General features: G+C 34.5%; 1 protein-coding gene across 1 annotated transcript; it reads right to left on the bottom strand.

The window, feature by feature from the left end:
* Nucleotides 1-2,777: 2,777 nt before the first annotated feature.
* On the bottom strand, nucleotides 2,778-24,051 carry LOC145667093 (ras-related protein Rab-28-like). The gene is made up of 5 exons (XM_081734814.1): nucleotides 23,763-24,051; nucleotides 18,195-18,380; nucleotides 15,499-15,628; nucleotides 10,771-10,874; nucleotides 2,778-8,052 (listed from the first exon to the last, which is right to left on the bottom strand). Exons 1-5 carry the CDS (start codon nucleotides 23,835-23,837, stop codon nucleotides 7,867-7,869), a joined length of 681 nt encoding a protein of 226 aa, XP_081590940.1. The 5' UTR covers nucleotides 23,838-24,051; the 3' UTR covers nucleotides 2,778-7,866.
* Between the last annotated feature and the right edge of the window lie 273 nt (nucleotides 24,052-24,324).

Raw genomic sequence — 24,324 nt, 5'->3', positions numbered from 1 at the left:
TAATTTTTCATGCCTACGTCACTTCCGTGTCTTGTTTACATACTATATTGCGCATGGCGAGGTCTATTTTGTAAGCAATACTATTCATTATCGGACAAATGATCACATTGTTGCCTTTGGCATTATTTAGTGACTAATCTGTAAAACTTCCAGCGATTTTGCTTCTCTCCTGCAAAAAAATCAACAATCTGTTCAGATTCCTTAAGTATGCTAACTTTTCTCAATACAACTCATTGGAATAAACGTACTACCTGGCTCATTCTAAATATCAAACATCTCTATTCAAATAAGTTAAAAACAAATATCAAATAATATTTGTTTTCAGCAAAGCACATGTCAATCTTGATCCAAATTCGAACATTATTAATACAGCTGCTAAAAGTGCATGTCAAGAAGATCAAAATATCAACATCAAATTAGCACCACATAATTTTAAATACCGTATATAATATCAGTTTGCATCAAATCAGAACTCAATCAATGGAGAGAAAAGAACACTACTTTACCTGGAAAACTTTATTGGGAGATCCACGAAAACAATAAAGAAAACTCCTTCAAACATTTAGCTTCCTGGACAAGAAGTGAAGTAATAATATATTATCGTATCCTACTCAATACTGCACTAACTCCGACAAAATTATTCCAAATTAAAAGGAAAGAAACATATCACTGTTAGTGCGATAAAGGAATTGGTACCTTAAATAATCTATTTGAATGCGATCTATATAATCTACACAGAACCAATTTACTCCAACAATTACATTCCATTCTGGGAAATGCACCATTCTCTTACTAATATGTTTTGGCATCAAATAACTGGAAAGTCATAAAAGCAATGGTACAATTCATATCATAATCAGGAATCAACTTATAAAAAAATAACATATATCTTCAAAATAAAAAAATAGTAATTTGTTATTATTATTTAGAGTTTATTATACAAGGAAGTAATATATCAACCAAAATCAATCATAAAATAACTATAAACAGATAACTTAAAATTTGCATGGAAAGAGTTAACAGAATTCACAGAGAGAGTAAACCACACACCAGAAATAAATAAATAAAATATTACTTCCCAGAGAGAAAAAAATTCTAATCATATTAACCAAATTTTCTCTTTCCAACATTCGTAGCACAATATTTCGTGGGGTGCGAGAAAGCCAGAAAACACCAATAATGGAGAAAAAGACAAGACAAAAGATTCTTCCTCAACCAATGTAATATTGTGAGCATTTGTTTGGCGCCACCTGTGCCGGAAAATTACTCAAACGGGTCAGAAATTAAGTTTACACAAAAAGAAATCAGTTTGATTCTCTTTTAATGCGAATTGTAATAATACTGAAATGTTGTCATGTAATACACGCACGTGTATTTGTTTATTTGTTTACTTACGTCAATGGTTAGTAAATGTGTTGAATGTAATTACTGAATGTTATGGCTAGACGCTAAGTCGTCAGTTTATGTGTTTCTTGTGATTTGTAACTTTGTATACGAAATATGAAAAGTCATCAATGTGAAATGATGTATGTAACATTGACACACTTTGACTGTGGCATAACTATCAAATTTGCAGAAGTTGTTGGTCTGGGAATTTGGTCATGATGTAATTCGGGTTGAAACCAATGTTTCACCAATAGCTGAGATAGACAGAAAAGAACAACGAAACGAATTCCAGAGTGTCTGGAAAGAAGAACAAAAACCTCTCGTTGGAGAGGATGGGGAGCAGAAGTGATCAGAAGGTGAAACACGATCATCAGAAGTAGATCAGAAGTGGAGGAGCTTAAGAGAACCACTTTAGTAGCTGTTGGCAGCTAATCAGGGAGCTGCTATCCATTCCATTGAATAGATCAAGGGAGATCTATTTCATCAACAACAATCATAGACTTGGAGTATGGTTGGCCTCTAGTCGGTCATTGTCGCCTACCGACTTTCCAAGCTGGAGATCCCGTATTAAGAATCATCGACATCCAATCCAGACATTCATCAGAATTAAAGGTATGTGTATCTCAGCTATGTGCGGGTTATTCGTGACAGAATTTCCAGATGTTGGCGATATGTGATCTGACTAATTATACTCATTCATACATGAAACATACACACTTACACTCTGATATTATTGGAAATTATATATGTTTAAATGAAGCTCAAATGTGTTATCTTTCCTCTGAATTTATTTAACCTACTCATTTCAGACAATGAGTAGTAGCAATCTCCGATCGTCTTAAATACGTCATCCCCATGCAATTTAGGCACGACGTTGAGGAGGTTGTTAATAGGTATATATATACAAACACCTGAAATTATACGAAGTTACAAGCTTGACGACCTCCTGCGTACGCACTGTAATTGACAAAAAATCGGACAAGGTAAAAGGAGTTTCAGCTTACTTAAAATTTCACCAACAGAGATCTCTTCTGATCCCTTAAAAGCCTGAAGCTCAACATTGATCTTGTTACGGTTTTTAAAGGGGGCACGGTGGCTCAGTGGTAGGTCGCTTACCTCTGGTGTGTCGGGTCCTTGGTTCCATCCCCGACCAAGTAAGTTTAGAGTAGACAACATAGTGTCCGTGCATTCTCTCAGGGTGCTTCCGTTTCCTTCCATTTTCTCGTTCCATCGTCATTCACTAGCTTCAATCATGCCTCCTTTCGCTTAAAGGGTATAAACGTGGAACGTTAAACTGAAAGATTTTTGAAAAGTTACGTTTGTCTTCTCAGAAATTTGAAGAAACGTGGATATAAAATGTATACTGCAAAAGGATTAATAATACTCTCAAATTATTGAAAATGTATTTATTTATCACATACACGTAATAAGAAAATATAACAAAAATCTTCCACAAACATGTTGATATGGACACAACAAATGAACAATTATAAAATAACAAAATGTACAGGTTCAGGAGGGAAATCTGACAATTCTTGAAATCATAGTACCAGATCGTAACTCGAAACTTTTTATTTATTTACTTTTGCTTACAACAAATAAAGTGGCCTTTATGATTATTTTTTTTTTAATGTAGGTTTCAAAACAATGTCCGGTGGGTGTTTTCAGATTAACGTTTCCCCGGTACTTCATCCCTCAAGAAAGCAACATGTCAATGTCATCTCGGACACCAGATCTATCTTTATGAGATTCTTTTCTATGGGATTACTTCTAAGGGAAAGTTTTCATAAACAAACTATGCGCTTCAGAGTAACTGAAAGACGCAATTCATCTGTGCAATTCAGTAACAGGATGTGAGATCGTGTTCATAGGAATGGATTCCATTTGATTTACGTCAAGTTTAAAACAAGACTACCTTCATCCGTTTATTATTATTATTATTATTATTTGTTTTTGTCATTCATAAATAGCACTTTACTTCCTATAAACTAGAAGATATATTTTATTTTAGTTCAAATTACAACAATGTACTATAATTTCAAATAAACCCTCAGATTTCCAACATTGAGAACGAACTTCCAAACTATGTAACATGAAGATCAGAGGTGAAGTAAACGGTATAACAACATAAAATCGTAGCACAATAATACACAATATAGTTGTAAGGTATCAACAAATAAAATTAAGATAATACAAACTTTATAGTCTAAAAGCATGATTTTCGTGAGTTCATTTGACGAATATATGTTATAATTATATATATGTTTATAATTTCTATAAGTATCATGTCAGTGTACTGATACACTATGTGTTGATTTTACTGAAGTTATAGAGAGTAACTAACTCACTATCAACGTACTAATGAAGTACACGAAGGAAACGGACATTTATTCCGAAGTTGCTTGTCCGCCTAGTTTACAGCCAAAAGGATAATAAAAGTTATAAAAACTTAAAAATAATCAGGTTTTACTTTAATTTCCTTGATCAAAGCCTAATACTCAATTCACATAGTAGTGCCGAGCGAGCGATAGCGAGTAAAGGCGGGTTAGTAGCCAGGTTGATTATGTTACTTACCGTTACACTGAAAAGAATAACTTCCTCCTCGTTTCTTTGCAGTTATTTGCTTATCTTACTTTCTGCAATTTATTCTTAGATATATTAAGCGATGACTTTCACATTCTATAAATAGATTTTTTCTGATTATCACGGCATTGTTTCACAAATTGTATTACTGTTACCTCACATCCAGAGTAATGTGTCTGTATACCTGCAGCCATGTTTACAATACAAATGCTCAAAATTATTTTCCCACAACTCACCATGCGATAACCTTGCGCCAAGTTGTTCCCTCCGCTTCCGAAATGGTTCAATGTTTACAATTACTTATATAAAAAAATAAACACAACTTTCGCTTCCTTTATATAATATTAAAGATACAAATGGGTAAAATATTAATTCCTTCCCGGTAAATTTTCAAAATTTTGCTAGAAACGGGCGACCAACTTTGGAACTTAACCCAGAAAAAGTGTCCATTTACCTGTTGGTGAGTAATTTTAAGTATGAAAACTGCACTACCCAACAAGCTTACTCGTAAGCATACCCTGGCCGGTGAACGATGATTTCTGACAGCTTTGCACAAGCCCACGGCGAGCGAGCACAAGACAGCACGTCAACCAATCTTAGGCTCAGAACCTGTCGCGTCTCCATCGTAACCACCGCACATTGCCAAACTTTCACACACACCCTCTCACCTTCAACGAAGAAGCACACGATTCTTCCCTTGCGCGAGAAACACATGGAAATACTATACTCCTCAGTCGTCCTCGCGAGCTGAACTGTCAGAAATCATCGTTCGCCGGCCAGGGTATAATACATTTCTCTTTGGCGTGAAAAATTCAGTTAACCCTAATTTAGTACTTTTTGCTTGTGCTTATAACGAATTAAACATTGGAAGAATATATGTTCAAACCTATTTAAATTTTCACAATGTACTGTGAGAAAATTACGTTGTAATAAACATTATACACTGTGACAATACACAAGATACATTACAGATTCACTATAATGGCATAGTTTATGTAATGGACGGCCTGTTTTCTTTTCTCTTCTTAAATCATTAAATAACTTGATCATTCTAGAGATGGCACACTATTTTAAACAATTAGCTCTTTATTCTTATAATGGACGGTATATCATAATATACGCTGCGTATACATTTCAACACATTTAATTTAAATATTAGTTTCTATAAAGCATTACATAAATATATACATGATAGATATATATAATAAAAGGCGTGATCGTAAAAAAGTCTGAATCTACATAGATGAATACCTAAAAAAAAACATACATTCAACGGTTCATTAAAAACGTGTAAACAATACACACAAATCACGATCAGTGTTATCAACACAATAACCAACAAATATATTTACAGTGCATTCCATTACTCAATGAAAAAACAATGCATACCAAGTAAAAATAAAAAAAAAAGTTCGACACTAATACTCTTGGCTGTTATTCGAATGCTTTAGGTGAGTGTTGTATTTTTCTTAAATGAATGGCAATTAACTATAACTTAACTGGGAGCAAAAAAATATTACTTTTCGTATAGTTCATATAAATTCACATAGTGATACCTAAATATATGTAGCGTACTCACATGTATTCATTTGAAAATTAACGACTAGACACTATAATGGCACACAAATATCACGGGTATATATGTTTCAGTCACATATAGTATTAAAATCATACATTTTGATTCTCATATGCAAACGACAGCAACATACTTGGTTGTTTTGAAACTTCCACGAAGTTACATTTTTTAAAGTTCATGTTATAAAACACTGATTTAAATTGGAAAAATAATATGTAGCTGTTTTCTCCCTCTCGTGAGGTATACATTTTGCAAAATTTGTTGTGGAAGTTCACTGGCATCTGTAAGGATGTAGTGCTTAAATGATTTATTTTTACGATCTAAAACTATACCAGAAAATAACTGTTTTTATTTATTTAATCCTATGATATGTTGAAAAAGAATCACTATATGGAAATAATCGCAGCAGAACCATAATCACAGTTATAATGGAGAAAGGAGTCTTTGATTTATTATAATTTATTTCTTTATACAGTTAATTATTATTCATCCTTCCTATAGACACCTGCTACTCTCATACATTACTTACTCCTGAAATAATATGAATGGGACATACACTTCTTAATCATTCAACGAGTCATTCGATCTGTTACGTATACAACAGACAGCCGACAGATCATTCACATCAAAACAACGATAAAAGATATCATGCATTCTACCCAGTGTTTCTTGGTTTGGCAGTTACAACTACCACGGGAAGTAACTTTTGTCAGGTGAAACAATAACAACGATTTCACGGTTGCTAATAAAGATAGCTACCTCGATCGGGCTCTAACAGAGTGAGAGAGAGAAAAAACAAGCACATTTTCTTTGTTTCTCTGTAGAAGGACCTTCCATTATTACTATTATTATTGGAAAAGTTGTTAATATTCTTGCCTTTGGTGAAAAGAATAATCAAATTTAATTCCCACTGAGAATACGCATGGTCACATTTCATGTTCACCGGTACAAACATATCTAAAGCCTCGGTGTTGAGAAAGATTAAATTCACTTAAACGACCAATGAGCGTGACTGCCTGGATTTCACAGCGAATGTTCAAATTTGGTTTCATGTCCTTTTTTATTAAGATTTTTACACTTCCCAGAGCTCCTTACGAGTGGGACATCCTGTATTACAGTGTGATCAGAGACAACCACTTGGGCTTGTCTATAATGTGAAGTATTTACAGTAGGGTTCGATCCTGCGGTCAGGAACACCAATATATATATATATATAAAGGATCCGGAAATTAAACAGAACGTAACTTGAATCTCAAGCCTTTTACATTCTTCCTTGAGAGTACTCGCATACCATTTTTATGGTACATGTTTTTTGTTTTTTGTTTTTTTATTTTAATTTTTAAAAGATAATTATGTCTGCTATGGAATGTATTGAGAAATCTCGCAACAGTATTTCCGCAGAATTGAGACTTTTTTCGTGTATATGTTATAAATTCGCAGTGTAAATGGAGAAAAATTAAGCAGATTAAGCGGATATAATTTGAAAATACAGGGCTCTTATGAAGACTACCCTCTTCACTATTTATCTCAAGTATGGTAATAATTCCTACTTCCCCCCCCCCCCTTAAACTCAGTTACTTTCAAAATAGAAATCCCTCGTCTTGTAGCGATTCGTTGAGTTCTAGTCTTGTTGATTAAGATATTACATAATAATTACTATCACATTTTTATGTAAATTTTCAGTAGTGCATAATGCTATAACCTGTAACGAGGTTATAATACAGAAGTAATGTGATTAATTTTCGATAAGTATATATATAGCTTCTCTGAATATATGTAGATATCAAGCGGGAAAATTAAAAAGCTTAGATAGTATACATTTTAATTGCTATACTTCTGTAACTAAGAGCCTCTCAGCAAAATTCGTTATATATATATATATATATATATATATATATATATATATATATATATATATATATATATATATATGTGTGTGTGTGTGTGTGTGTGTGTGTGTACATTTTGTAATTAGTATTTTTTTTATTTTTTTATTTTTTTTTATTAATGACCATCTACAGTATTGATCTTTCGAAAATTCGGTAATCTGATCGCTAGGCAAGTATAGTTCAACACTTAAAAGGACTTCCACCTAAGAAAGTTGCACTTGAAAAGAATACAAGTCTATGCCATACTGTGTGGGTAAAGAACTACATAAGAAAAGTGGATGGTAGACTTGTTAAATGACAGGTATGTTAACAAGTACTAAGCTTGTCTAGAACGTTCTATTTCTCTCTATCTCCACTCAATTACAAACTTAAACAACATAGCAAGTCCTGAGTTTTCCTGTTACAATTAACAATGCATATTTCCTAAAGGGATCACTGTACTGAGCACACAGATGATGATATGGAAGTCTTTGCTGCAGAGGATGATGCTTTGTTGATTGGTTCCGTCGGATAATGAACGATTTCTGCTTTGACAACAGGTTGCTGCTGCTCTTGCTCAGCTCTTGTTAACCTTACGCCCAATAGCTCCGCTGCTATCTTCTGAAAGCAAAGTGCCACCTACAATGGAAATCACAGAAGTTTGAGAGTCATTTTTATTAATATGAAATCAATAGGATTTATTTGACTCGAAACTACAATAAGCATATACGACAAGGAGAACTATAATCTGTTGACTAACTTTAAAAAAAAAGTGCGACAGGATAGTGACAAAATTTACAGGAAAGTATCCCCGGATTTTTCTCGGTTTTCGAGAACATTTTTTGAAATTTTCTGTGATATGTAATTAGCTACAGACTTTCTCATGTTCATGGAAAAACAGGACCAAGACAATATGACAACGATGATACACAAGTAATATATTTTCCCCTAATGAACTAGAACAATGAATAATATACAAACAAATACAACGTATTTTATTACGAAATTACTTACTAATACAAATTCCCGCACAAAGCAAAAAATTAAACGTTTGTCCTGAAACTTTAATCTGTAATGTTAGTCATGGGATGAGAGTTTCGTTACATATGAAAGGAAAGACGTTACAGTAAAACACACACCGAAAAGGTTGGATGTATGTGCGTGAACAGACTGTTCTATATTAATCCAGATATTCCTAACATACCACGTACGAAACACACTGAATTTCGAAAGTTTTCGACAGTTGTTCAGTGTTAGTATTTTACCACATTTTAAGCATAAGCACTGCAACAGGTCATATTGTAGTGTGTATCGTGTGTTAAAGAGAGGGAAGTTTTGTTTCGTCAACTTTTGGAATTTAACAATGTCTACGAAAAGATAATAAAAGGGGTGTATCTATACATGGAGATAATTAAATTACTATGGTTAAGTTTATTAATGATGTACAAATAAATAGGCATCTTTACAATTCGTATTACGTAACCTTCAAACACTATAGGTGTAACAAGATTACTGTTCCCTGCGTTGGACGTTAGGAAAATAAGTATATGAAGGACCGCTGTAGATATTAACGATATGATAGCTTGTTCTGAATTCAAGAATCGGTTGTTAAATAACTATAAGGTAAATCTTACGGCTATATTCGTTCGTCTGTCTGTCACAGGTACCGGAGCGAAAACGGTAAGTATCAAAAAGTGATTTTCTTTTCAGTCGATTCAGCGTATCAAGAAAACGTTCCATTTCTTGTTGATCAACCAAAAGTGATTGAAATTACTCATTTCCTGCTTAAACGTTTTTCGCCGCAGAACAAGCATTGTAACATACAGAGACAAGCAGTTTTTTGCAATCAACTCAGAATCTAAGGAAACATATCATCACCATCCGCAACACTCTGCCAAACCGGAAGTGGTTTAAATTTATTACTACTTCCAGTTTCAATACTGATTTCTATGGAAGTTGTTTTTTGTAATAGATTTCGCGTCCCAAAAACAGATCTCATATCTAGGCTAACCCTCGATTCAAACCGAAAATGTAGAAATCAACCATTTTCAGTTTTAATGTTAATCGCCATAGAACAAAAAACGGTAACAGATACCGAAAGGCAGTTTTTGCAAGCGGTTCAGCGTCTTAAGAGAATATATCATCATCTCCAATAATGTACTAAAACCTGAAGTGGTTGAAATTTACTAGTACACATCAGGTTTCAATACTGATTCCCATACAGCAAAAACGGTAAATGATATCGAGAAGTGGTTTCTTGCTATCGATTCAGCGTCTCAAGAATAGGTTTTATCTCCTCCGTTAATCTTCTATTCAAACCGGAAGTGATAGAAATCAACCATATCCTGTTTCAACGTTCATCGCTATAGAACAGAAACGGTAACAGCGAAAAACGGATTTTTGCAATCGGTTCAGTGAACATATCATCACTATTTGCAAACACTCTACCAGAACCACAAGCAGTTAAAATGAACTAGTGCTTCTGATTCCAATATTGATTTCCATAAAGACAGTAGGAGATATCGATAAGCGGTTTCTTGGAATCGATTCAGTGTCCCAAGAATAGGTTCCAAATTTCCCGTTAACTGTATATTTAAACCGGGAGTGTTGAAATCAAATGTTTTCAGTTTTAACGTTGACCACCAGAGAACAAAACCGGTAACAGATAGCGACAAGCAAATTTCAGTAAACGATTCGGAGTTTCAAGACAACATGCTATCACCATCCGCAACACTACAAAACCGGAAGTGGTTGGAATACTTCGTAGAGCAAAAATGGTAAGTGATATAAGAAAACGGTTTTTGACAGATTCAGCGTCTCAAGAGTGTGTTTTGTCTCATTTTTATTTATCTGTTGAAACCAGAAGTTCACATAATAATGACGAAAAACAACTGGAAGCTTTCGAAATGTGTGTAAAGAAGAGTGGAAAGAATTAGTTGTAGTTACAGGCCTAGTCTCGCAAATTGTAATAACGAAATATAAATTAACTAATTTTCGTCCTTCTTCTTTCATCTGAAACAGCTTGAAAACAATTTCGCGAGCTCATTTGTGGCTAAGCAGTTAGCGTACGCGCCTTTGGCGTGAGAAACCGGGTTCGATTCCCGGTGGGAGCTCATGTGGTTCAGATTCCACGTTAATCAGTAGGTCCACGTCTCATATAGCCTCGCTGTTGAATGAGACGTTAAACTCAACTCAAAACAATTTCTTGTCTTCGTTAACAGCAGCAGGCAATTTATATCCTAAATAATTCTAAAACGTTGCCTTTTTTCAAAAGAAATATATATGATCATCTCTCTCAGTGCAACATTTAGTTTCTGTTGATGCATTTAAATTTAATCTCAGCGATAAAATACTTACACATTCTCCCGTACGTGCTGAAACAATGTGTGAAGAAAGACCATTTTCTTGCGCAAATTTGTGTTGTTTTTCGACTCTCACCATACGTTGGTGTTCCATATCACCTACAAAATAAATTACGAATAATTTAAAACATACAATATTCCTTCACTAATAAGTTTATAGACTTTTTAAATATGAAATAAAAATTTTTATTTTTATTTTTATCATTCTCTTCCTCACAAGTTTGCAGGTAGAGGAATTCTTAGAAATAATGAAATTCACACTTCGCGGATTAAATCAAATTTTAAATTTCACCTGGAAAGATATTTATTATCAATTTTACGTAATACACAAAAGAAATGCAGGTGTATTAAAGGAAAATAAACTTAACATTTTATTAACCGAATTAAATTAAAAAAAAAAAAAGAGAGAGAGAGAGTTCTCTGGTTATGTCACTATTATTACACAAATAAGCTGTGAACTTTTTGAGTTGTTCCGGTATTTGCAACTGATTTCACCGTAATCTCCAGAGTGACGTTTTGCCTATTTCTGATGAAAGGTTTTACCAACAAAAAATTGAGTGGACAATTTTCACATGAACAAATATTCTGGAGGTGGGGCACTCTTCTGAAGTGAAGAACACAATAAGTGGTACAATGCCAAATATTCCCTGCATCCACGAAAAGCTATGGCTGCTTAAGATGGCTTTAGTTATATGATGCGAGGTCCTAGTACCGTTATAGCTACTTCTGTATACCTGTGTAATTTCATTATGTTTGATTCACTACGAAAATCTAATGCATTCACTAGAAATTTAAGCTAACATCACACATGCAAACCACTCACAACATAGAAGAATGAAAGTGAAGTACAATATCCACACAACACAATATAAGCAATGCGTTCCGTATACTTTTACCTAAGTCGAATTCGTAAATTGTTTAAAGGTAATTTTGTAAGAAATTGAAATATTTATGAATAAGAAATAAAAATTTTCACACGCTAAAATATCTAAAAGCATAAAATCTGCAAACGCTTTTGAGGCGCTGTCACCGTTAAGATGCGCTGAGGAAGAGGTGGAAAGTGCTTCGCAGATTTAGTACTTTTAGATATTTTAACGTGTGAATATTTTTTTGTTATATTGTTGAGGCATTCAGACTAGTAAGGGCAAACTTATCAGTTTTTTTTTTTTTTTTTTTTTTTTGTTTGTTTACTTTTGAGCGATGACAGAACAGAAGATTTTAAACGTAAGGTTTTTATAAGATTCTTCATGCGAAAAGGTTCGAATTTCCTTTTTATCTCCAAAAACAAGTGTAGTTTACTGAAGAGTGGAAATAAGAAATTGTTATTTTCTCGAAAAAAGCTAAAACGATTTATACTTTATCCATAAAGACTGCACTAACAACTTTGTATTGGATTTATTCGTTGCTCTCAAGAAAATTCAGAAGGGGTACTTTATTCATGGAAACAGTTCTTTTTGAACGATTTGCTCAAACATGAGCCAATCGATGTTGTTCATATTTCATAAATAAATGTTATATTAACATTACTTCAATATAGAATGTCATTTCTTATGAAAATATCCACAAGGAGTAGTTTACTCTTAGAATGACTTTTCCTGGCGATTTTTTCAAAAAAGGTTCAGACCATTTTGTGGTCATATCATAAAGAAATATTTCATTATATATATATATATATATATATATATATATATATATATATATATATAGATAGATAGATAGATAGATATAGATATGTCATTTCTCATTAAAAAAATAAAAAAAATACACAAGGAGGCAGCAAGAAGATTTCTGAAAATGTATTATAATTTTGTTCGTATTTCAGAAATAGAAGTGACAGTAATAATTGCCGCATGACATTACTTAGTTTACGAAATTGGAGGGAGAAATTTTAGTACAGTGGTATGTATCTTTTTATCGATTTATCCGAAGTAACATTTCAAGATTAGTGCACTTGCACGAGGATAAATTGTGTCAAGTTCGACCTTACTACCTGCACTATATTATAATGGGAAAGCAAGGGGAACTATATATAACTTTCCTACATGTGTAAGTGTGACTGCTACCATATATCACTTTATGTAAGTAAAAGGTACGGACCACGGACTAAACTTTCTTGCTTTGTCAATTGATGCAATTATTAGTGAAACATTTACTTGTGAATTACGAAGAAAATTATTATTTTTTTTTCTTCGAAAAACTTCCCCAGAAGAAAACTTATCCCTAAAAGTACGACTACCAATATCGTAAATTACAACTTGCATATTTTTTCATGAGAATATTAGGGCTATTAATGAAATATCGACGAAATAGGTGTGTCTGAGGAAATTACAAAAAATAAATAAATAAATAAAATAGAATAAAATAAAATAATCAAAATAAACTATTACTCGTAAACATTTTCATAACAAATGATTTACGAAGCATCATAGGGTTAAGTATCAATGAAATACGTGGGTCGTTCAATATATATAGGTTTCCCTAAGTGTAGAATATTTATTTTTAAATATACCTTTGTAAAATATACATAAATGAGTAGATGGGTCCTTGTTCACCTTTCCACATAATTCTCCGTAAGGTTTAGGCATTTGTCTCAGTGTTGCACCGATTCGTCCAAATTCTTTGAAAAAAAAAAAAAAAAAAATCAGAACTCTGGCTATTTAGCACTCTCTTTACATTTCGCTTCACTTCTTCATCTGTTCTGAATCGTTCATCCTGCAGTGCCGACTTTAACACCGAAAAAACATGGAAGTAACTCGCCGCTAAATTGAGGCTGTATGGAGAGTGGAACAGACGTTCTCATCCTAATTCTTCAATTGTGTGTCTTGCTTGCGTACTGAGTGGTTATGGGCGTTATACTCAGTGTATGTTGAATTGCATTTCCCTGAAGAAAAGTTCAGATTCGAAATAAGCGACCTGATCTGTCAAATGGTCATCAAGTGAAACGAAATGTAAAGAGAGTGTTTTGAGCCCTGATTTTTTTTTGCAAAGGGTTTGGAAAAATTGGTGCAACGGTAAGACAAATGCTTGAATCTCATTAGGGATTACGTGGAGATGAGGAAGGACACTCCTACACATATATGTATAATTTACAAATGTCTTTATTATTATTATTATTATTATTATTTTTTTTTTTTTTTTTTTTTTTTTTTTTACAGCTTAGGGAAAACGAACGACCCACGTAATATAACAGTCACTTGACTCGTTTTTAAGAAATTCGTCAGACAATTATATAATTATTTCAATATAATAAAATTTGTGTAAGCTTATTGTAAGTGGGACGGTAGTCTTGTTATAGGTGACAAATAAATCAATAAATGAAAGAACTAATCCCCATGATTAAACTACCTCTTGTGGATGTTTTCCCAGGACAAATGAGTTATGCCAGGGCGTTAGGCTATTAAAATATTTATTTATGAAGTAAGAATAAAACCAACAGGCTAGTGTTTGAGAAAATCATCCAAAAAGAACTCACTTCAAAAGCAATCCACCCCTGCTAGATATTCCCAGAGAAAATACTTATAGCACAGAATAGGGCTGTTAATGAAATATATATGCATAAAATACAAACAATGCTAGAGTCGTTTATGAGAAAATCGCAATTTCTTATTTTCACTCACCAATAAATTACCTTTACTTTTGGAAGTAGGAGGAAAATTCAAACCTTTCCTCGTGAGGAATCTTACAAAGGCCTTAAGTTCAAAATTTTGTCTCTTATTTATCGTCGCAAAGTAAAGAAAATAACCCGACGTTGCGTCCGCTTCACTACCCGGAAAGCCTTATACTATATGAATATGCCAATGCTCTAGCTGCATTGGAATATCGTTTCTCGTGGGATCACCAAAGTCAAACAGTGACGTATTAGTCAGACGAAGAAATGAAATGAAATCCTTAAGTTTTACGTCCCACAGTTATGCCGGTTAGGCTAAAGGAGACGGTGATGATGAGAAATGAATGAAATGGTGGAATGAAGAAAGTGGGAGGAAACGGGAGAACCCCGAGAAAACCCACGAGCACGGTGTTTGTCCACCACAAAGTTCACTTGGCGGAGGCTGGGATCGAACCCGGGACCCCAAGCACCAGAGGTGAACGCTCTACCACTGAGCCACCGCGCCCCCCCTTAGTCAGACGAAGAGTTGGTGACCGTACTCACCAGATGGTGTTGGCACTACGGCGTCTAGTCAGCGTCGTGAGAATAATTTGGAAGAGCTACTTCAAAGAAGTAGCGAACTCTGGTCTAGAAAGCCAGCATTAACGGCGAGGAGAGCCGAATGCTGACCGTACTTCAACGCAAAGACACGAGTGTTATAAGCCGGCTGGCAGGCCTGGCACCTTTAACTTTAGTTTTTAGTTCTGGCGCCAGGAATTTTGTTTTATTTGCATATATATTATTTACATGATATTATTTTATAAATGAAACATTATGCAGCACTATTTACTAGGATATAAACTATAAAAGTGGCCAAAAATCACACATTTTATACATAAAGGTTTTTTCATATAATCTTTTATACAGAAAAACGTATATTACGATGTCGTTGCATACTGCAGTGAATCTCAAAAACACAACAGCCGCAGGTATATTCATACGCGCTAACAGCTTATTCCCTCTAGAGATTTATTGTGTATCTATGAATCAACGGAAGTCGGAGGATTACTCTTATTATAATTACTATTTGGTGATAATTAGAATGCAATCCAATGATAAAGAAATGCTGTTACTTACACTTATTGCCGACCAAAGCAATAATGGGAGGAACTTCCTGACCCAATGTGACTTTTCGTACAGCATCCAACCAATCATCCAAACTCTCGAAACTGGTTGGATTTGTAACATCATAGACAAGCATAACAGCCTTTAAAACAGAGGAGAATAATAATAATAAACTTCAACAACAAATATTTCACATTTTGAAATAACAATTATTAGCCCATTAGGGACTGACATTTTTGTTTCAAATAAAACTATTTTCATCATTTTTGGGATACAAATAAACGAAATACAACAGAACTACTCAAATTTGTGACATGATACATTTATTATGTGCTTAAAAGGATGTGACCATGTGATCACGCTAGTCCTTTACGAGTACAAGTGTAAATATACAAATTTATTTTATCGACTGTTTAAATCCTGCTGTATTCTTTTCTCTAATACAAAATGTACGTCTATAGTTTGAGATCTATTTCTCAAGTGGAAGCAATTATTAAGGAAGAACTCCTAATGATTTATGGTGTATGCTTTATGCAGTATGATGGAGAAAACACACAGACGAACATTATATTTTTTACACTGTATACTGCCAACGTTGGTACTAGACTCGGTCGCACATCTTTTACCATCTTTCACAGCCTCTACAAAATGGGTTATACCGACGTACCTAACATCACTCAACACACGGCTTCAAAAGTTGAGTTGTAGAATCTACCTGACAATTTTATGACAGTCCAAGTGCTGTTTACAGTGGAATCTATAAGCCACGTAAATACTGGCTACCACCACTTTTTTCCATAGATACTAATCCTATAGAAGTCAATATCTCAGTTCATTTGGTCGGTTCTACGCATAAATTTGTTACATTCTTCAACTACCTATGGCCGTGTCATCTCGACATGTATGTGTTGTACCCGAGAATATCAGTTAATTTCAGCCGTAAGTATCGTACCTTACAGTTTTCCATGGATAGATTATGCAATTGTTACTACTGAGTTATCCATCCATTTTACTACTACAACTTAGCCTTTGTCATTTACATACTGAAACGTCTGTCAATTATTATTATTATTATTATTTAAAAAAAAAAAAAGCACCTCTCAAAAGGACAATCCTTTGAGATATGACTTTTTCGTAAAGTAAAAGTGAAGCCATACTCAACACTTTTCAAACGAATCAGTAAATTTATACTTATAAACAAACTATCAAAATAAATTCTACATGACAATTCTTTTATTGATACAGGATGATTGTCAATGAAACCTAACAAAGGTTCTACTCGCTTTTCAAAATGTTAATTTATGAACTGTGATACTTTTGAGAGATTGTGAAACTTTAGAAACGTAAGTGGAACGAATGCTAGCATAATGAACAAATATTTCTAATTACCTAGAGTGACCGTATGGTCACGCTAACTAAAAATACCTTTTATTACGGTAACATAAAAGAATCAATCAATTAGGCATAACAGTTAAAATTTAATGTTTCTAGTATACATATTAACAGGATAAAATATAACTACGAAAGCAATAAGATGAGAATATACAACTTATTTCTTAGGTGCTGTCATTTCTACGGAACAGAAAATAATTCAAACTTCGAATTACTATCATCAGATGACTGTACAGTAGAAGAAGCGTGAAACGCATCCGGGTGCTAAGTCATATGTCCTTGAAAATTATGTAAAGTTAAGAAAATAACAACACTAAATGAACAGCATATAGAATTTTAAGAATGATACATACTAGACCAAAAATCACACATTTAAATTTGAATTTTTTTTTCTTTACTTCACTAAAATCTAACAAAGTGGGTGAAAAGCCTGGTTTTTCATATACGAAGAACGAAATTTCGAGTAGTTTTCGATTATCTTGAATTCCTAACTAGAGAGAGACAAATGTTTGATGATATTTCACTATTAATTCAGTATTAACTTTAGAAAACTTTTATGCTTTCTGCAGATAAGATCAGCATATAATAAATGACATTCTCACACTAATTCTTAATGAATTGACAAGACACTGAAACGCTATATCCTAATATGTGATTCGAAAACATCTTACAGAATTAAGCTTTAAATCCATCCCGAAGAAAGGCAATCGATAATTTTGCCTAAAATATTGATCAGAGTTTAAAGAAAAATATTGATTATTACAGTACAGTAACACATCCAGGTTAGTATTATGTTATACATAAAAATATCGTTCAGTTGATAGTTTTAAACACCCTCAATAACGTTGAGATTTAAGGAGTTGAACACCCTGAAGCATCTACAACTACTGATCATCTCATCCGGGCTAAAGTACGTAGAAAATTATTTTATACTTTCCATTTCTTGCGTGCCACTTACATTTTCTCCTTCTTGCCATCTTGATATTTGTCTAAGAATAAAGTGAATATTCGACTTTATAACTAAGTAATTTTATCTACACAAGGAGCGTTGCAGTTGTCCGTGGTTAACAGTGAATTTTATTTGATCTTTGGCGCAAATCATAGATCAGTCTCAGTAATTATAACAGTATCAACGTCAAATGATTTACAGCAAGAGAAAAAGCAACTCTACGAAATTTAGAGTTACATATCGGATTAACTCGTTAGTCAGCAAGAAGTATGATGGATTCTGAAATTACCAATTAATATTACAAAAACTGAATACATATTTTGCAAAATGTAATAAAATGTAATTATCTTCCATTTTACATACTCACATTTGACCCAAACACATATTTATCTAGCATATTTCCGACAAGAGCTTGTCCTCCAACATCCCAAATTTGTAACGTAACGTTTTTGGCTCCTGGAAGAACTATTCTCTTCAAGAAAAAATCAACCCCTGCCGTTTGGAAGTATTGACGCACGAACTGATCTTGGCAGTATCTGTTAGCAATGCATGTCTGTAACAAAGAGAATTATACATATCAAGCACATAATAGAACAAAAGAATCCTACGGGCACGAAAAACGAATTATAAAGATAACCAAAAAAGTTTTGTCGCTTTTTGTGAAGGTCTGTGTTCAATTGGCCCTTGCACCGTGAGTTGACTGCGAATGGAGACACAGCGAAGGTCAGTGGTTGGTGTGGGTATATCCAACATTCTACCTGGTTGTGGCACTTCTGTTACACCGTGAACTTGCATAAGTTCATGTATGCTGTACGAGTTTAAACTGGGCTCAAACGTCGCTGCAGCGGGCCGGAAGATATGCCAGGCTTTTGGTGAGGGTGTCGTGACTACGCGGACAGCGCAGCGGTGGTTTAACAAGTTTAAGGATGGTGAAGAAACATTCGAAGACGCACCATGTGTCGGAAGACCAACACATGTACAAAATGAAGATCTTTAGACACCAATTGAGGCTAAGAGTGGACAGACATGTGAGGAACTGGTACTACTATTCAGTGTGAGTGGAGAAACCATTCGCCAGCACCTCTATCAACTTGGGAAGCACTACAAGTTGGGTTCATGGGTCCCACTGATTTGACTCCGGGTCAGAAGGCATCGCGAGCAGACACCTGTATTTCAATGCTGTCTCGTCTGAGAAAGGAGTCATTTCTGGACAGGGTATTGACATGTGATGAGAACTGGGTCCTGTACGAAGCTCCACCTCGTCCTTTTCATTGGTTAGAATCCCATGAACCTGTTCCGAAACAGCGAAAACCAACACTGCACCGAAGAAGGAGTTCCTCCTGTGTGTTTGGTAGTCTGCTCGAGACATCGTGAATCAGGAACTGCTACCAGCTAGTCAGAGCATCAATGCAACTGTGTACTGTCAGCAGTTGAGCAGTGTTCAGGAAAAACTCAAAACTCTGGAGTCAGCACTTCTGAATCGCAAAGGGGTTCTCCTGTTACATGACAACGCTAAGCCCACGTGGCTAGGATGAGCCGGGACACCATTCTATGCCTTGGATGGGAAACACTATTGCATTCGGCACACTCCCCGGACATTGCACCGTTCGATTATCAGCTGTTCCATTTCTTGGACAATCAGCTTAGAGAACGAAAGTTCCCTAGTAAAGCTGCAAAATGCAATTGACACCTTCTTTGCTTCACGGCCCACCAGTTCTTCCGCGATGGAATCCATGGCCTTTCAGAACGTTGACAGAAGGTTGTTGATGCTGATGGGGACTATTTTTGATCTTCCAGGTACGTCTTACGTGACACATCGACGTTTGAAGGTTGTGGGTGAAAAAGTGACAGAACTTTCTTAGTTACCTTTATAGTTAACAGAAAATACTTCAAATATTTTATATTGATTTGAGTCTAGCGTCCAGTTTAGCAGTGAGGCTATATAAGACATAGACCAACAGTTTAATATGGTATCTAAACCTATGAGCTCTGGGGAAATACTTAAAACATGATTAGTATACATTATTACAACTGTTGCAAACTATTGGAAAAATGTATAGAAAACAGAGTAGTTGCTTTTATGGAACAAAGTAATGTTTTTGCAACAAATCAGTATGTTTTTCTGAAGTGGTAGAAATACATCAGATACTACGAGGAATAGCATTATCTTGGTTTGATGGCTATTTAAATAACAGAAAACAAATCATCCAAATTGGAAACTTTCGAAGTGGATGTAGAACTATACAATATGGCGTGCCACAAGGGATGGTCTTAAGATCATTTCTAGTTTTAGTATATACTCGTATTAATGGTTTATATAATATAGAAATAGACTGGCATACACAATCTTTTGCTGATGATAATTTCCCCTATCTTTTTCTTTCTTTCTTTTTTAAATAAGTTTATGAATGTTTCTTTTGTGATTTCGTGTTTCTTTAACTTGGACTAATAAAAGTAAGTGAATTAACTTGGACTAAATTAGTTCTTCTGTACTTTGCATTACTTTGAAATTGTCCACATGTAATTGTGTATAATGGCTTCCCTTCAGCAACTGTTTATCTTTTTGTCCTTCTGAAATGACTCTTGAGAATTATGTTAACAAGTATATGAAGATCAGTACAACGTATTTTTTTAGGAGTCCTTCGTGAGTGAGCCGGCAGACGTATCACATTTGTGACCAATTAGTCCCGGTTTCGAGTTCAAATGGAGGACAATTTCTCTCGAATGTAGGCTGAACAGTTTGGATTCCGCTTGAAGCTTACTTGACCTCTTCCAACATAAAACGCGGTTGTTGCATAATAACACCAAAGCGAAACAAACTTATTTCTGTCCATATGTGATATAAATACATAGAGCAAATTATTTAAACCAAAAAACCCTGATTTAAACTTAAAAAACTAGTTGTTCTTTTTTGTTTTTTGTTTTTTTTTTTTCAATAAAAAACATGGTTTTTGGCAATTCTGTATTAAAGTAAGAACAGATAATTGGTAACAGAACGTTGAAAATAGATTCATGTAGGTTTTATCTGCGACAATGTAGGCCAGAAGTGTAAAACAAAAACATTGATCGTCACTAACAACAACTAGATCTATAATCTAATATCAAATTCATATATAGCAATTACCGATTCGGATATATATATCTTTGAAATGCCAGGATGTTGAATAGTATAGGAAAGACGGAACAGAGATTTCCTTTAGACAAGGCTGAAGAACATTACAAATAAAGGAATAATAGGCTTATCCAATCCCCTTTGAGTAATCTTATTGACTTTTCTTTGTATTGTGTAGACTATACTGTAATTTTTATTTTCCTTCTTTCAGTAAGGAAAAGTCAATTGAATTTGAAGTAAAATAATTATTATATAAAATAAGTACAAAAAAAAATATAAAATAAGTATTATTTTATTTGAAGTAAAATAATTAATGGAAAATATTTCATGAAACGGTCTCCAAATTCTCTATTTGCCCGTAAATGTGCCAAATACGTCGAGTAGGTCCAGGAATATGGACTAACCGAAACTAAACTACCCCAACCTAATTTAACCTATACTAGTCTAAGTAAACCTACGCTATAACATGCTGGACTTAGTATACGGTACAAAGTCCAAATAGGTATCATTTAGTTGGCATTTATTCTCAAGTTGGTCGTCCGTCTAGTTTCTGGCTAAAAGCATAGTAATTGGTTACTTTCTGTTCCAAAGTTTAACATTCAATCCACACAGTATTGCCGCGCGAGTGAAGGCGGGTTAAAGCCCCGCAAGGCATGTTATTTTCTGTCTTTATTACAACTAAAGTGAAGGGGGAGGGGGAGACTGTGTTCTAGCACTTTGCTGCCATGTTGATTATGTTACTTGCCGTTACGTTGCCAAGTGTATAACTTTTTCCACGTTCCTTCACAGTGATTTGCCTACGCCACCACATTTTCTGCAATTTATTTTTAGATATCCAGATTGTTGTTAGATATCTAGTATAAAATGGCCTCTAGGCTGTATCTGGTGATTATTAAATAAATACCGGTAAATAAATATATATTTTAATCCATGACTTTTACTTAGTTATAATAGATTTTCCTGATTATCATCTTATTGTTTTACAAACTGTAATAATGTTACCTTATATCCAGGGCCAGTAGTTAATTCCGCTCGCCAAATTGTTCCATGTTTAGAACCGCGGGTTAAGTTTAGAGTTACCCCTCCGTTTTTTATAAAAATTAGGAAAATTTAGAGGAGAAATGATGATTCGGAGTTCTCTTGTGATGTTTAGGTGTGTAAGTTTGGCAGTAAAGTTATGTTTAATACAACTACGAGAAAAGATATGTGGAAGTGGGTACTATTTGCAAGACGCGGAAGGTTCGATGATTCAGCAGCATGCCCATTTCATGTCGAGAACAGGACCCAACGAATCCCTGCGGGGCTTCTAATTCGTTCCTACTCCTACTCCTACTTATAATGTTAATGTTTTAACACATTTTAATGTTTTAACTGCTTTATTGTAGGTATGAAGCTGGAGTGGCAACTCTAAACTTAAGCCAGAACCGCTTACATAAGACAATAAACATAATTTTTGCTCTCCTTATAAATTATCAAGCACACAAACAAGCAAATTATTCATTTCTTCCCGGTAAATTCTCAAAATTTTGCCAGAAACGGATGACTCCCCAAATCATTTGCTAGTGACTGGTTCAATTGATAGTGATTACGGTTCGTTATTTGTAACTATGATGCAGTCATTGATGATTTGTTATAATTTTTGATAACGTGTGTCATGTTGTTCATTAACGCCCTCTAGTATTTGCGGGTTAGGTTATGTTAGGTAAGATATGGTAAGGTAAGGTAGAAGTCACACTACCATCTACGAAGCCGTTGATAGATTTGGGGGCATTTGTGCTGTATCGCCAGACCACTTTGAAAACTGAAGAAAAACACCAAAATGTATTGCATTCGCTTATATTTTGTTGGATTATATTAAGTAACGTTAGATTATGTTACATTAGGCGTGCAGTATTACTTTAATATGGATCCATAGTATAAGTATTAGTAGGAGCAGGAGTAAGAGTAGTAATAGAGTAGTAGTAGTAACGGGTTAGAAGCCGGGCAGGGATTGGTTGGGTTCTGTTCTTGACATGAAATGGACAAATTAAAGACTTGCCTTTTTTTTTTTTTTTTTGTACAATTTACAATTTATGGATCCGTATACGAAAACAAATGTACCTCTCCGCGAAATAGTCCATCCGCCTCCACATACAGCGCCGCTAACATAAAAAACAATCAACAAATACAACCACTTTTTAACTTTTACTATTCCCCTTACCTGCCTTGTTTACTCATTCTTCCTCACAAACTTAAATAAATTCTCCAATTGGTCCGGTAAATTTCCTAAAATTGGTCCGGCGATACGGCACTTAACCCGATTTTGGGGAGATACTAAATGCCACCTGGCCAAATACATTTCGGGTTAAGTGCCACAGAGCAAGTCCAGGAATATGAAACCTAATCGAAACTTAACTCACCTTACCTTATGCTATCCTACGCATAAACATGCTGAATCTACTCTGCGGCACAGACCTAAATTCCTTGAACACTAATTTGTGAAACTATTTTACTTGGGTAATAGTTAAGAACAGCTCCCCTGCACGAGGATATTACCTACTTTTCAACATGCTAGATAGTCAATAAATAATTTCTAAAAGTATGGGTTTCTCGTCCTTCCGTAAACGGGAAGATCGGCTACTCAACTATTGCCTTTACTTGTAAACTTACAGACTAACCCACATATTCTTAATGTGGACCAGCATCAGAAGACGATTATTTGCTAGTCAACGCCATATCTGCACCTGTAATGTCGTACCTCTATATTCTCAGTTTATACATATTGATTTCAATCTAAAGAAATATAAAACTCTTCACTTACGCATATTATATGAGACTACAAACCTTTCCAGTCGCTGGTTCACCAACTACAGCTATTTTCAGTTGCTTTTCTGCACCTTCTTCTTCAGAGTCAGACATAATTAACACTGTTTACATCGAATGTCACAACAAACTAATGTAATTAAAATAACGGAAGAATCCTAAAAGATCATTAAATGTATGTCCCACACATAAATACATATTGAATAAGCCATATTTATAAAATTATAAAAGCTCCAACTTAACAACAAGAAAGCAGATGACAAATATTACGAACAATAGAACATCACCAGAGACGCGTCATAATTACCAGGTCCAACCGCACGAACTTCTTGATTTTTGTTTTTCTATTGAGACAATCGCACTATTTACCAAAAACAACAGTCTTTATTTACGTTTGTTATCGTGATCGTGATATGAGAGTGTCAATTAGAGTAAACAAACACGCATAATTAAAGTACAAAAAAGGAGGTCTAGGTTACAATAGAATAAAACCCTGGACATCATAGAATAAAACCTGGGATCCACACGAGGCGTATACCAGGTCCAGACTTTCCAAAACTTCTTTAACTCGAGGTTTAGAAGA

Source organism: Thermobia domestica, chromosome 12 (genome assembly GCF_964235325.1).
Source record: "Thermobia domestica chromosome 12, izTheDome1.hap1.1, whole genome shotgun sequence".
Taxonomy (NCBI): Eukaryota; Metazoa; Arthropoda; class Insecta; order Zygentoma; family Lepismatidae; genus Thermobia; species Thermobia domestica.
The sequence above is the reverse complement of the archived record's forward strand: the minus strand, read 5'-3'. Positions and strand labels throughout refer to the sequence as shown.

Excerpts from the sequence above, each read along its gene's own strand:
- LOC145667093 (XM_081734814.1), bottom strand. The coding sequence starts at position 23,837 with ATGTCTGACTCTGAAGAAGAAGGTGCAGAAAAGCAACTGAAAATAGCT. Across the intron at positions 15,629-18,194 it reads AATATGTGTTTGGGTCAAAT|GCTGTTATGCTTGTCTATGA; the intron begins GTGAGTATGTAA and ends TCTGTTTTAAAG. Across the intron at positions 10,875-15,498 it reads TGCTTTGGTCGGCAATAAGT|GTGATATGGAACACCAACGT; the intron begins GTAAGTAACAGC and ends TTTATTTTGTAG.